Source organism: Diabrotica undecimpunctata, chromosome 7, assembly GCF_040954645.1.
Source record: "Diabrotica undecimpunctata isolate CICGRU chromosome 7, icDiaUnde3, whole genome shotgun sequence".
Taxonomy (NCBI): domain Eukaryota; kingdom Metazoa; phylum Arthropoda; class Insecta; order Coleoptera; family Chrysomelidae; genus Diabrotica; species Diabrotica undecimpunctata.
Genome location: NC_092809.1, coordinates 97,449,301 through 97,465,191, shown reverse-complemented (window position 1 = coordinate 97,465,191; position 15,891 = coordinate 97,449,301). Strand labels below are relative to the sequence as shown.

Here is a 15,891-nt window from a genome sequence, read left to right as displayed (position 1 = left end):
TTATAAATTATTTTCTATAAACCCTAATCGTCACAATATATATATATATATATATATATATATATATATATATATATATATATATATATATATATGTATATATATATATATATATATAACTGTTTTGGATGGGTTGGAGTCAATAATAGGGCTATTGGTTAACTATTTTTTTATTCTCGAGCTTTCAATTGTGTTTACAATTATTATCAAGAGCTAAAAAAGACAAAATACTTACAAGGTTGAACTAAAAAGAAAACAATTTTTTGTTAACTTACCAAATAAAAATTAGTTTGGTAAGTAAAAATCACTGCTTACATGTTCAAAATATTTAATATAAAAATGTTTTGATCTAACAAATGTTTCTCCGAAAATTTCTATAATTTTGAAAACATTTTTTTTTTAATATAAAAATAATTGAATTTATAAATAAGTTCAAATAGCAACCAATTACAAATAGCCTCAATGTCATAAATGCCAACATAAAATTTTTATTTTTGACAATTATATTGCCAAAAGTAAAACTTCGTTTAAACATTCTTTTTTGTTTAGTAACAAAAAGAAGAAGATTTATTCACCCTTGACAGATGTCTGAAAAAATGTGACAGATATATGGAGAATTAAATATGACATTTTTTCAGACATCTGTCAAGGGTGAATAAATCTTCTTCTTTTTGTTACTAAACAAAAAAGAATGTTTAAACGAAGTTTTACTTTTGGCAATATAATTGTCAAAAATAAAAATTTTATGTTGGCATTTATGACATTGAGGCTATTTGTAATTGGTTGCTATTTGAACTTATTTATAAATTCAATTATTTTTATATTAAAAAAAAAATGTTTTCAAAATTATAGAAATTTTCGGAGAAACATTTGTTAGATCAAAACATTTTTATATTAAATATTTTGAACATGTAAGCAGTGATTTTTACTTACCAAACTAATTTTTATTTGGTAAGTTAACAAAAAATTGTTTTTTCTTTTTAGTTCAACCTTGTAAGTATTTTGTCTTTTTTAGCTCTTGATAATAATTGTAAACACAATTGAAAGCTCGAGAATAAAAAAATAGTTAACCAATAGCCCTATTATTGACTCCAACCCATCCAAAACAGTTATATATTTGTTCCAAACGAGTCACAAGTACTTCTTTTTTCTTATATATATATATATATATATATATATATATATATATATATATATATATATATATATATATATATACATATATACTGTAGTTGCTTTGTACGTAAACGTACTGTAAGTTCTTAGTTATTCGTTAAGAAACTCTTCCACTGAATAATAATAATAAAACATGTAGGTGTTTACGAATTAAGCAAACAGTTTCTAGAATATATAAAGAGGGAAGAGTAAAAATCCAGTGATTTTTGAAGTAACTTTTGTAATGTGTTATTCTACTGTGGCCAAAAAGATACCGTATTGCTCTTTTTTGTAATTAATTAATCATTAACATCAGATTGGGCAGCTGTACTAGAATTCTAAAAAGGAAGGCGATATCGAAGATGAGACTCGAACAAATAAAAATATGTTATTTTGGAAGATGCTAAATTGATTTCCTTCAAAACAGATCGTATTGTATAGCAGGTTGAGGCTAGTTTCAATATATACCAGGTTTTTATTTTTAGTAAATCAAAAGTTATAATTGCATGATTACTTGCAATTTTAGAGTTCTTCCAGGTAATACTGGTATCATCAGCAAAAAGAAGAAGAAGAAGAAGATCGTTAGCTAGTTGAATTATGATTACTACAGTACTATGGTTGGTAGCTTCTCTGGCAAAATGGTCTGATCTGTTTCATTACCAGTAATTCCAGTATGAAAAAGTAGCATATGAGACGACTGTGATTGTGAGCAGAGAGATTTTGGTAGATGTCATAAATGTTTTGAATCAATAAGTGGTCACTGAAAATTGTATTGATTTAATGGATAAATGAAAGGAAATCTGTACAAATGGCAATATGTGTGTTTTGATAAGATATGCATTTAAAAGCCAGCAGAATACTATATTGTGCGCCTCTGTAAACCCTGCATGTTGATGATCTCAGTTAATGTTTTGTGTTGACTGCACAGTTATATTGAATATATTGTAAATCTAAAATAAGGCGACAACAAAATAAGAATTAACTTTAGAGAATAAATAAACGTGTATGGTCAAACAAAAAAAATTAATAAAATGTTCGCTTACTTTTTCTCTTAATCGTCTATACAGGTACTTTCTCATCACTGTTATTATAGCATCAGCTGCACTAGGTGCATTAATAATGTGCATTTCTTTAATTTGATTATTCCAGACTTCCTAAAGTAACCAAAGTTATACATAACGGTTTTTGTGTTGAAGAACTATTTATTGATTGTTATTTTTACCTCGCAGATAAAATCCAGTTTTTTAAACAGCTGTGGTGTTGCTTTTGCTACATGTCCCAGTTTTACATTTTTGTAATCCAAAACATAAATATCTCCAAGTGAAAGGTCTTCCCAAATTTTTACTTCATTTAAATGAGTCATTAGTACTATAGGTTGATCCCCATCTAACTTTTCGGGATTGCCATTAATTTTGGATACAATCACTCTTTGCAAATTTGGAGTCAACGTTGGTAGTGGTACCGTGGTTCTGAAAATCGTTAAAAATAAATTATTAGGTACAGGCTATGTCCCAGTGATAGAATCTCATAGGATGCAATCGCGCAAATTATATGACATACTTATTAGATACACATTTAGCTATAATATTTTATACTTTACATACTAAAACAGCATTGCTTGGAATACTTAAGAATTTTAAGGAAACAACCATCAAAAGAACAACTTTTCCTATACTTTTACGCTTGCTTAAGTTGCGAGTTACTTTTTATGATCCAATTGTACCGTATGATCTTTTTTTATTAAAAATAAAGATACTTAGTCTTGACACTAAAAATGCAAGAGAAGATATTTTTGTCACTTACCGTAAGACTTAAATTGTTGTATTATTATATCAATATTTTATTTGAAAACGTTAACTTGCTGTAATGAGATGTACTGCTGCCTCTGCATGTTCGTAAGCAAGCAAGCAATTTAATTTAACCAGAATGAGAGACATTCACACCCCTTAAAATGATGTTCAGCTACTACAATTCATTGGAGCGATGTGTATTAATTTGTGTAAGACAGAAGTCGCTCCACCGCGCTCCGATGCTCCAGACTCTTCCTTTCTTGGGATACGCACCCCTTTAAATGGTAGCACACTACGGCTTTTTCTTATTTCGAGGTCCGTTGACCATATGAAATAATAAAATTTCTTTAACGTTGTATTTTCTTTCTAAACTACATAATTAAAAGTCTAATAGGCAGTATGACGCTACTTATTAGTCTTATTTTTGTTTTTATTTATAGTTTACTGTTTCTACCTGTCAGTCCTCTTATTGAAGCTTTAGCCATGTTTGCTTTTTGTAATGTATCTACATGTTTTTTAAAAGTTAAGCCTTGACCCATTATAACTTACAACTATTTAGCATCACTTTTCATGTTTCTGAGTTTATGGCGATTTTCCATTTTATGCTCCATTCCTTCTTAGTTGTCTAACGCTGTTTGTAAGTTATTTACCGCAATATGTTTATGTGTTTGGTCGCAATAGCTGTATCGCCTGCATAAAGGCTGTTTAGTGTTACAGTTGTTCTTGGAATATCGGTGGTATATATTGTATATCCTGCCTTCGGAGTTTCGAGTTCGAACAGGATTTATCTGTCTGGTTGCCCAAGTATGAAAAGATCAGTCTCGTCATGACCCCACTATATCCATAGCCTTTTATTTTATTAAAGAGTACTTTGTGTCAGACTCTATCGAAGGCTTTGTTTAGATCCAGAAAGGTTGCTCCTGTGTATTGCCTATTATTGAATTCAGCTACTATGTTGGTCTGAGTAGTCTGAAGCTGAACTTCCTCTTCTTCATGTTCCGGTCCTTATCGGAGATTGGAAATCATTCTGGCAATTATAACTTATTTGGTTAGCGCCTGAATAGTTTATTTGAACTGCATCCAAACCATTCACGGAGATTGCGTAGCCACGAGATTTTACGTCTACCTACGATTCTTCTGCCATTGATTTTACCCTGCATTATATTCCTTAGTAGTTCGTATTTTTCACCTCTCATGTTGTGCCCCAAGTATTCCAATTTCCTGATTTTTATGGAATTTGAAACCTGGCATTGTTTTCCTAGTTGTTCGAGAACTTGTTCGTTTGTTTTGCGATCTATCCATGATATTTTCAAAATACGTCGGTAACACCACATTTCGAATTCTTCTAGGTTTTTAATGTTGGATTTTTTAAGTGTCCAAGCTTCAACTCCATACAAAAGGGTAGAGAAAATATAACATCGAAGCATTCTTATTCGGAGCGATATATTGATATCGCGATTACAAAAAGTTTTCTCGTTCTATCAAAAGTCGACCGTGCAATTTCAATGCGGCATCTTATTTCCTTTGTCTAATCAGTATCTTCTTTGATCCATGCTTCAAGGTATTTGTACGAAGATATTTGTTCAATTTCTGTATTATCTAGTCCTAGCTTAACTTTGATGTTTTGTGCTTTTGTAAATATCATGAACTTGGTTTTCTTCAAATTTATTTTTAGTCCATAATCGTTGCAATGTATATTTAATTGTTCAGCAAGGTGTTGCAGTTCTTCTAGTGTTCCTACCAGAACGACGGTGTCGTCAGCATATTTTATGTTATTAAGTGGCTCACCATTTATTATAAGGCAATCACTGACTTCGGCAAGCGCTAATTCTGAGATGGCTTCACTGTATAAATTGAATCACAAGGGTGATAAAATACATCCTTGGCGAACCCCATGGCGAATCTGAATATTCTCGGTTAGTTCGTTTTCAACTTTCACTTTTTCTGTTTGATTCCAATAGAGGTTACATATGATTCTAATATCTCTGCTGTCTATGTTTTTATTTAATAAAATTTCTTTAAGCCGAATATGCTGCACTCTGTCAAATGCCTTCTTAAAATCAATGAAACAGGCATATACTTCCTGATTTATATCTAAACATCTCTGCGAAAGAACACTTACTGCAAACAGTGCATCTCGTGTTCCGAGTCCTTTCCTAAATCCCATTTGTGTATTACTTATGCCTTCATCTAATTTCTTATGTATTCTATTGTGAATTACTTTTAAAAACAATTTCAAGACATGACTCATTAAGGCTATGGTGCGATGTTTATTGCACTCCTTTACATTGGCTTTTTTGGGTAGCAGAATAAATGTTGATTGGAGCTATTCTTTAGGTATTATACCTGTTCTATATACGGTATTGAATAGATCCAAAAAAAGATCAATAGATTCAGTATTCACAATTTTGAGTAATTCGATAGGAACTTCATCAGGCCCGGGAGATTTACCACCTTTAGCTTGTTTCATTGCATATTCAATTTCTTCTCGTATAATGGCAGGCCCAGTATCATCCTTAAATTTTTTTGGTGCTTCTGTTCTCTCTTTGTCTTCAAAAAGTTGTGCTATATATTGTGCCCATCTCTGCACTTTTTTGTTTATATCTGTTATAGGTGCACCACTTTCATCTCTCAGTTGCCTAGTTTGAAGTGTTTTTCTAATTCCTGTTAATTCTCTATTTCTTTTATGCATATTAAAAAAGTCATATTTTTTCATAATTTCTTTTAGTTCTTGGCACTGCTCATGTAACATTCTCTCCTTAGCTTCTTTTATTCTCTTTTTAATTAATCAATCAGTTGCATTATATTTAATTGAATTTTTTGTTTTGAATGATATTTTTTCATTCATTAATAGTAGTATTTCTTCAGCCAACCAGTCTTTATGTTTTCTTTTCTTTAGTTTTAAGTTTTCATTTGATGTTTTAATTATTGCTACTTTTATATTTTCCCATTTCTGATCAATGTTATAACAACTCTTATTCAGTTCTTGGGCATTACGTAGATTTTCAGTAAGAGTTTTTACAGTTTGTTTCTTTGTTTGTGGTTCCCTTAATTTCTTAATATCAATTCTACTTTGTGTGGGTTTTTTAACCAGTTTCAATTTGGTTCGTAATGTGACTACTATGCGGTTATGGTCTGAACCGATGTCTGCTCCAGGGTAAGTTTTGGCAGACAGTATAGAATTACGAAACGTTTGTCTAATGAGGACAAAGTCAATTTGATTTCGGATTATTCTATTCGTTGTGTCACCGGGAGATTTTCATGTATGCAATCTTCTTTTTGGTAGCTTAAAAAGTGTATTAGCTATTACAAAGTCTTCTGTCTGGCAAAATTGTATCAAACGGTTACCACGTTCATTTCTATTTCCTAGACCATATTCCCCCACATATCCATCCACTCTTGCCTGGCCAACTTTGGCATTGAAGTCGCCCATTACTATTGTAGTGTGACGTTTCTTCATTGATTTTAAGGCTTGTTCCAAATCATGGTAAAATAGTTCGATATCGTCGTCATCTTTATCTGCCGTAGGAGCATAAACTTGAATAAAATTTATTATACCTTTTTTAGACTGAAGTTGTATTGATAAGATCTTATCAGAATAAGGAGTAAAACTTCTCACAGAGTAATTGACTTTTTTTGCAACTAAGATAGCAACACCATAGCGATTATTGACCTCGTTATTGGCCTATAAGCTGAACTAGGCTTATAGAATGAGTCCTAGCTGATTTATTTCCTCTTGGAGTCTGCTGCGAATGACTCTTTCCACAATCTTGCTGACTGCTGGGAGTAAGCTGATCAGCCTGTAGCCCTGCGTATTCAAACCATGGTCCTAAACCGTTATGTGGTTCATTAATTGATAATACTTATCCTTAGATAACAGTGGGAGAAATATTATTAAAAATGTATGTACATAAAAAGCAATAGATGCTATAAAAATTAACAGAAATGATATAAAACATGCGCACTTCTTTATAACCATAACTAGTGGTCAAAATTTTTATTTGCATACAAATTTTAAAGTGGTTTTGAATGTTTAATATACAATACTAGAAATTTATTATATTGTTTTTTATTTTAATATGGCGTGCGGACTATTCTAAGCTCAACATAAAACTAAGAACTAAGAACTAACAAAGCTCATGAATCTTTAGATATATATATATATATATATATATATATATATATATATATATATATATATATATATATATATATATATATATATATATATATATATATATATAGATAGATATACAGTGGTGTTCAATTAAGTTATAGAATGTTTAAAAAAAAGGTAAAGGTACTTACACTTCTTCATACAAACTCTTTGTAGTCGATGATAAAGGAAGGTTATTTTGATAAATATCTGGCATAATCGTTCTCACTGAGTAATACATATCTAGCGATTGTTTGCTTTTCTCTATACTGAAATTGTTGTTTACTAAGAAATAAGTAATCATGGTGTCAGCTGTAAAAGAAAAAAAATATTCGCAGTTTTTCTAAATAAAAAATAAAGCACATAATATGTTATACACATTTAAATCTGTATTTTGTTAAGTCTATATTTTAATAACTTATCGGTTCTAGACTTTATACTTTAGAAATTTACTTTTGGGCAGCTTCTTCAGGAATGGGCAAATGTTATTAATCATGGTGACTCAAGTAGTTAAATACATTTACTCCAAATATAGTAACTCAAATATTCAGCGCATCTGGAGGAGAATCGTAAATCCCTGAAATTTGGAAGTCAGTTTTACCTCCAAAGATTTAGATTACATTCAAGATAATTAGAACGTGAAGAACGTAATTAAATTGATTAAAATATACTGTATAATATATGGAGGTTACAGGTAGTCATTTGGAACATTTAACTGGTTAATTTTATGTTTTTTGTTATTACTGTGTTTAACCAATAAATAAGTTAAATCCAAAATTATCTTTAAAGTAATTTCGAAAATAAAAACAATTGTCATCTAGAGAGAAAAATTACCTTTCAAATGATCTGCCACTCGACCACACTTGCTATTTAAAAAAAAACTGGGGGTTGATGCGGGGCAGTAGAGCATTACGTTTAAGAGCATGAGTTTTGCATCAAAATTCGTCCCCTTCCCAATACAAATTCACGTGTTTTCTGAAATTTTGGGGTTTCTGGAAGGGGGTCAAATTTTCGTTGGAACACACTGTATATGAATAGAATGAAAAACAGTACATGGGGAAGAACACAGTACTTTCTGTAAGATTATGAAGATTGAAGATCTTTTTTGTCTACAACCTATTTATTAAAAATACACAAACACAGAAATATCAGTAAAATTAAAAAGTAAGTAAAAAAATTAAAAATTAAAGTAGAAAATTAAATGGGTATAAGAAATTTAAAAAGCTAGTTAATTTGTTAGTCATTATTTCAACTACAATTCTAGTATATTATTATTATTACCTGGTATTTCCGGTAGGTGATTCTGTGTTTTAACCCAGTTTTTAATAATTTCGACATCATGAACAACGTTCTCTTTACTTTTTCCGAAATGATTAAAGATTTTTTGAAAATCTGTTTTAAACGACATATTTACTTTACTTTTTACTTTTACAGTTACTTCTATCTGAGAAAAGCGATACGAGAATTCTTAATACTTCTTTTGTATTTTTACTTAAACTTTAAATACTAGAAAATTCAAGGATATCATCTCCATTAGATATAAGTATAGTTGCATAAATTTAAAAATATTGACAAAAAAGTCCACACAAAACAATTTTTATTACGTACTTAATACGAAATATATACAGCTGAAATATATTCATCTATAAACAAGTTTTTTTTTTCAAAATAATAGATCTAGAAAAAAAATAGTTTCCGGTAATAGTAATAGTTTCTCCCATTTGTTATCCTTACTTATTTCAACCATGATCGGGTGGAACAAAAGAGGATTCAGGAAATCCCAATATCTTATTACATTGCCAGATTCAATAGGGTCAGTTAATTCTTTTTCTACGTTTACTTCTTATTGTGTTGTTTTGGTAGATATTTTCGATCGTTTTAATTATTCCTAAAGAAATCTCTCTTTCGTATAATAAGTGAATAACGTCCTTTAATTTGACTGCATCAATTGTACTTTTAAGGTGTACGAAAGATAGATATGCCAGTTTGTTGTATTCTAATGATTTCTCTTGCACCTGCCTTATTATAAATAATAGCGTCGGTGCCGACCTAAAACATTCTCTCTAAAACTGTTGTTCTTCGGCTTCTGTTATAATTTCATTCAGTTTATTTGTTATCAATTTGGTTGTTAATTTTAGTGTTGTGTTTGATAAATCATCCGGGTCCGATTTGTCTCCCTTTTTGAAGAGTGGTATTAGGATGCTTGATATCCATTCTTATGAAATTCTGTTTTTCTCTATTATTTTTTGGATTAGATTTAAGAGTTTGGTCAGATAGGGTCCTCCATAATTTTAAAGTTCATTTAGTAATCTGTTCTCTTTTAAGAATTTTCTATTTTTTAATTTTCTTAATGCTTTTTTTACCTCTACCTCCTTAATGCTTATTTCTTCAATTGTTGTCACTTATGCTGTTGGTGGTTCATTATTGTCACTTTTAGCAAATAGGGATCAAAAGTAATCTGTCCATGTTTCCTTTTGAACGTGTTTCGTTTTTATTATTTTGTTCATCTCTTTTCTTTGTCATCTGATCATTCTCCATATTCCTTTTTGTGTTCCGTAGAAGTCGTGTTCCATATGTTTTGAGAAGCTCTGCCAGTGTTTCCTTTTTATTTGTCTGACTAAATTACTCGTTTTATAGCTTATTCATTTATAGTGGTTGTATGCCTATTGTGTTTGTTGTGTTCTGGCATGACACAAGGTTTTCTTCTTTTCTTCACATCTTGTCTTCACTTCCTCTCTAAACCATGGGGTTTTCTTTTTTTAATATGTTTACAGTTTATTTATTTTAAACTACATAACAAATACAAATATTGTTTGTAGCAAGTCAAAAAAAAATACATAGTATATAAAAAAATATATAAAACGTAACTTGAATATATTATAAACAAGAACACATATTAAACAGAAAAAGATTTATGAAAAAGTTACGGTAAGCAGTACAGTGGATGTTCGGCAATGAGTCATATATTCTTCTGAACAGTAAAAACAATGTTTCAGAAAATATTCTTTTATAACTTTTTCGAAACTATTACAGCTTAATGTTTAATACTTTTTAGTAAAATGTTGTAATAGTTTTTAACTTAATTAATTAAGGCAATTTTCATCTGAAAGACGTCATCTACAGCGATTCGTATATCAAAAGGGTAGGTAGCGACAGAATTTTGAATTTAATGAAGAAAGGTCGCCAGTGTTCTAGATAACTAATCCCTGATAAAAACCTGATAGCTTTCTTTTGCATTCTGAACATTTGAAGTACATTTGTTAAATTGCCCCATAAGTTTAAACCATAGTTTAGGTGAGAATAAGAGAAAATATATCATTTTTAATGTTTGCCAACAACCCTTGCTAGTTGGCAAATAACAAATAATGAACTTGATAGCTTTAGTTGTGAGATATGAGCCGACCAGTTAAGTCGATTATTTATGGTTATTACCAATAGTTTAACATTCTCTTCGTTATCTGAATTTTTGTGTAAGTTACTTGCAGATATAACCAAATTTAGCGTTTTATCAGAGTGAAGTTTTAGTTTGTTTGCAGCTAACCATGTGCTAGATCATCAATATTTTTTCCTTATATAACGTATGTCGTATCATTTGCGAATTTTATGGATCTGTACGGAGATATAAATTTAGGCAAATTGTTGACATAAATAATAAACAAAAGAGGTAATAAGACCTAACCTTAAGAAACTTTATGTTTTACGGATATAAAGTCGGAGAGATGACCTTTCGACACTACCGCCTGGGGTCTGCCACATAGATAAGAAGTTATAAGCTTAAAAGGGACACCTCTGATTCCATAGTAATTTAATTTGTAAAGCAAAATGTATGAAATGCAGACAAAAGCCTTCGACAAGTCGCAAAGAGAAATGCTATGCGATGGCCGCGTTTAAGCACCTCAATCATTTCGCTCACAACAATTAATATCGCGTTGAATCCATATTATGAATTGATAAAGTAATTATTTGACTCAAAATAGGATTTGATTTAAGAACATTGTTATTTGATAACATTTTCAATCACTTTCCCAAAAGCAGAAACAATGCTTATGGATCTCTAATTGTCAGTTTTTGAGGAATCACCTTTTTTGTAGATGAGTAGTACTTTTCGATATTTTAGTACTTTTGGAATTACTCCAGTTGATAGAATTAAATGAATAAGGTGAAATTAAAGGTGTTACAATATTTGATAAGTTTTTTTGGCTATTAATTTCATGAACGTCCATACAATCAGAATTACTAAGAGACTTTATTATTTGAGAGACCTCTTCTTCCACAATGTGACGAAAAAAAGGACTTGCGCGGAGAAGTATAATTTTTTTAATGGAAGAGGACATCGACCTTATAGTGGGATGAGACGAAATTGTATCCTTTACAATTGTAGTAAAAAATTAATTTATTTTGTCTGGAGGTACATCAGGTTGTACCGAACTGGATATTGCGTTGTTTTTTTTTGGTTTATTATTGGAATTAGTAATAAAATCACAGAAAGCTGACCGTTTACCAATTTTTGCTTGCCGATTATATTACAATTTTTGTTGGTTATATACTTTTAACAAATTGGGATCCTTAGTGGCATATGCAATGTGTTTAATAAGAGAAAGATTAGATCTGTAAGACCTTAATTCATTATGAAACCATTGCACAGGTGTTTTTTCAATTTGTCGTACTTTTTTTAGTGGAAAATACTTTAATATTAAGTTGTTATAAGTTTCAGTAAGAAAGATTGTCAAAAAATCAGGATCAATATTATTATCATAGAAAAAGTCCATCTTTGTACTAGCTAGCGCCCGCTTAAGATTCTGTAAATCAGACGAACTAACAAACCGTTGAAATTTTTGATTAGTGTATACAACTTGTTAGTGTTTGTTACTTTCCTCTCTCCAAGAGATTTTGTTGCTGCGTTAATTATGTTATTTCTGAATTTTTCCCAGCTTTCCTTAATCTTATCGTTTTCTAATATTTCATTCTCAGCGGTCTTCTCGGAAGTTGTATAACAACGTACAAGTATTCCGTGGATTTTGTATTTAATCCCTTGACTCTGATTTTTGTTTGTATTGGTGCGCTCTCTTGGGTGTGAAGTATTTCAGCATGATTCTTATTTTACATAATGCTAAGCTATGGTCGCTACCTACGTTTGCTGAGTTTAGGCATCTTTAGTCTATTATTTTTGAAGGATTTATATCGCTGTTGGTTATAACTTAAACTATCAAGTTCTTTATTAGTGCGAAAATTTATCATTAGTTCTCCATTTTCGATTTTAACATTCTCGTTATGTTTATGCTTAATTTCGGGTATTCTTGGGTTGCCGCAGATTGCCTTAAATCCTCTCTCAGATTTAATCTACTACTTTATTAAAATTCGTTACATATTTTTTAATACTGTCTGGGGTAATTGCGGGGTGGATAGAGTAGCTCTGTGGTTATGAAATGGGATCAGCAGCTGACAAAAAAAAAGTATGAAAAAAGTGTGACTCAAGTAAAATAACTCGTGTTCGTGTTAATTTGTCATGTATATGGGCATTTATATATTCCATACTGGTTATAGAGAGATAAAAGATGAACTCTTGAAAGTACAAGTATGAGGTGGATAAGAGACGTTGAGACATGAGTTTTTTTCGAAGGATGTTAAACAGAACACGTGACCAAGCTTAAGACCTGAGAAGGATCGGGTTTAAGAGAGAACTCTTAAACATTGTAAAAACAAAATAACGAGTTATATTTACAGAGAAGAAAAATACAACTTCTTACTACTCATAATGGAAGGAAAAAAATTTTCACTAATATTGCCAACCCTAAGTAATGGAGAATGTACCTTAAAAAGAGAAAAAAAAGTATCAGGCTTATCGTTTCGTCCTCATATTTACTATGCATGAGGAGGTTAGCCAGTTCTGTGGTAGCATTCCTGTTTTATAAATTTCATTAAAGAAGTACAATAATTTATCATTAAAAGTCCGTTCCTCCCCTCGTATCTTTTGAACGGATCTTATTATATTAGTGAAATTTGAAGGGAGGTAATAAACAGACGTAAGCTTCTTAACTAGTCATAACAAGTGACGTAATAGTGACAGATGGCGTTACAGTGCCACTGTGACAGATCATTTTAAATAGTATCTTATGGCAAGTGATACCTCGTTTGAAAGGTATTGAAATTACGTATTCAACCATACTAATTTTATTTGAGTTTATTTTCATTTTGATGAATAAATTAAATAATACCTAAAATTGTAGCTTCTTATTTAATTCAAATGTAGTAGTTCAAATGTGTCGGGGGAAATTGCCCTACATTCTTCAACAATTCGTAGTTTAAAAATGTCAATATTGTCGGGTGCTGTAGCGTAAACTTTAGATTTCAAGTATTCCCACAGAGAAAAATCTTATGGTGTGATGTCCGGTAACTGAGCTGGCCATTCTATCGTACCTCATCGTCCAATCCATCTACCACAATATTTCTCATCTCGGTAACGTCTAACTGCACCAAAATGGTGTGCAGGGGCACCATCTTGTTAAAACGTTATGTTCAAGTTGCCGAATTCATCTGGATTATCTTCCAGAATTTCAAGTATGTAATCGGGCCGTTGATATTTTCACAGAATTCTAGTCTTCGGTCGGGGTCATCATCTGAAAATTGGTGCACAATTTAAATTTGTATGGATGAAATTTGTTTTCAGCCAACACTCGGTGTACTGTATTTTGACTGATTTTATAGATAGATGCAACTTAGAAGAAGTTGGGTTCACTACCATTTCTGAAATTATGTTAATTTTTTTTTGTCATCACCAAGTAATTGTTGGTCGACCAGATCGTTTGACATCTTGAACACCACCTTTTTGTTTCAACTTTTGAAGAGGTTTCCTTAAATAAGCCCTCGATGTAGGGCGATCGGGGTACCCCTCATTAAAAAGACGAAAGAATTTTTACATTCACCAATTATTAACACAGTTGCTACTTTGTTGGTTACAGTACGTACTATTTTGCCCTTGTTAAAATTTAAGTGTCTCGTTAAACAATAAATAAACTAAATATTAACTAAGAACAACTAACTAAAACAACTTAAATAACCAAACTTAAATTGACTAAACTAAACAGAAACAGAAATTAAATATTCAGGTATAAACGCGTTTTCAAACTAAAAATAACTAGAGAATTGACTAAACTAAGCAGAAACAAAAGCTAAATATTGAGCTATAAACGCTTTTGCAAATTAAAAACAACTGGAGAATTGACAAATGTCAATTTTTTTGACAAATAGCCAAAAGCGGGGGTTAGAATTTTCATTAATTAAATGCCAAACTAAAATTTTATTATTTATTTAATTTATTCATCAAAATCATCTTAGATCCAAACAAAATTAATATGATTAAATAGGTATATTAAAATAATTGTTGTAGTTTTGTATTTAATTTATAAATATTCTAACGTTTGTCTGGTTAATTGTCAAAAAAGTTGACGTTGACGTCAGAGAAATAAAAAACGTCAACTTTTTAACAAATAATCAGATGCGTAGGTTTTAATATTTATTAATTAAATACGAAACTACAATTTTATTAATTATTTAATTTATTCATCAAAATAAGCTTAAACTCAAACAAAATTAGTATGGTTGAATAGGTAACTTCAATACCTTTCAAATTAGTTATCACTTGCCATAAGATCCTATTTAAAATTATCTGTCACAGTGGCGCTGTAACGTCATCTGTCACGATTACGTCACTAGTTAAGAAGCCTACGTCTGTTTATTACCGTTCTCCTAATTTCACTGGTATAAGTATAACCCTTCAAAAGAAAGGAGGGGGAACAGATTTTGACTAGCACTGTACGTTCAAATACCACCGCGAAACTACTTTTTCTTTGACTTTCATATACATATTCATTTTTTCTTCTTTTCTAGATCTTCATTTTTTTGCACCGATCGGTTAATAAATTTTCTTTGCTTCCTTTTTTTTATTTGCCCGTCTAATAATCCGAGAGCCTTCTTTTTGTTCAAGGTTTTAATTATCACGCTTTGTTTAACCAATTACATACTTGATTTAAGTGGTAAACGAGAATCGTAATAAAACTATTAAATAAATAAAATATTTCAACCATAATAGTTTAATTTTCAATTTCATACAAATTCTCTTATTCTAAATTAAACACTACTTAACATTATCTTAACATTGCCTAAACATTGTCAATGTATTCCTGATAAATAATATATAAAACTAAATACCTATCTTAGTTAAGTAACGTCGATACGCATGTAGTTACCGTAATATCCCAATATATCACAATTTTTACAAGGATTTGGGCGTCGATCTTCGTGAACCACCATATTTTCTAATTCTTCAAATCTTGGACGGTGTTTCTGAATGGTTGCATACCACAAATCTAAAAAAAAAACAAATGTGACATTGAATCTGATATTGTTTCCTAAATTCTTTTTAATTTACCTTTCAACTCATCCAACGACTTTTCATCACCACCATATTCTTTGGGTAATATTTCCCTAGGCACAACTTTGTACAAATCGGTTAAAGACTCATGGACAAATATCTAAAACAAAATAAATTATAAATTATGAATGTAAGCGATGTGCCTAGCTACACATATATACAAATTGTTTAAAGTTTAAATTATTTAAAATTATTAAATAAACAACTAAAATAAACTCAATAACGTTTATTTTCCTCTATTGTTAAATATACATAAAAATATAAAGTATAACAAACAAAAAACCAACACTGCATACCCACACATAATAGATAAAGATACCTGGAAGACACACCATTGTGAATTATGACAGAAGACCGAA

General features: G+C 30.6%; 1 protein-coding gene across 1 annotated transcript in view; it reads right to left on the bottom strand.

The window, feature by feature from the left end:
* The window catches only part of LOC140446565 (uncharacterized), a 109,159-nt gene extending 100,591 nt beyond the window's left edge, over positions 1–8,568 (bottom strand). Inside the window, exons 1-4 of the mRNA XM_072539129.1 lie at positions 8,383–8,568; positions 7,254–7,413; positions 2,378–2,624; positions 2,199–2,309 (exon numbers count right to left, since the gene is read on the bottom strand). Coding sequence (XP_072395230.1) covers positions 2,199–2,309; positions 2,378–2,624; positions 7,254–7,413; positions 8,383–8,509 — 645 coding nt within the window. The 5' untranslated portion in view covers positions 8,510–8,568. The remainder of the gene's footprint in view (positions 1–2,198; positions 2,310–2,377; positions 2,625–7,253; positions 7,414–8,382) is intronic.
* Positions 8,569–15,891: the final 7,323 nt, after the last annotated feature.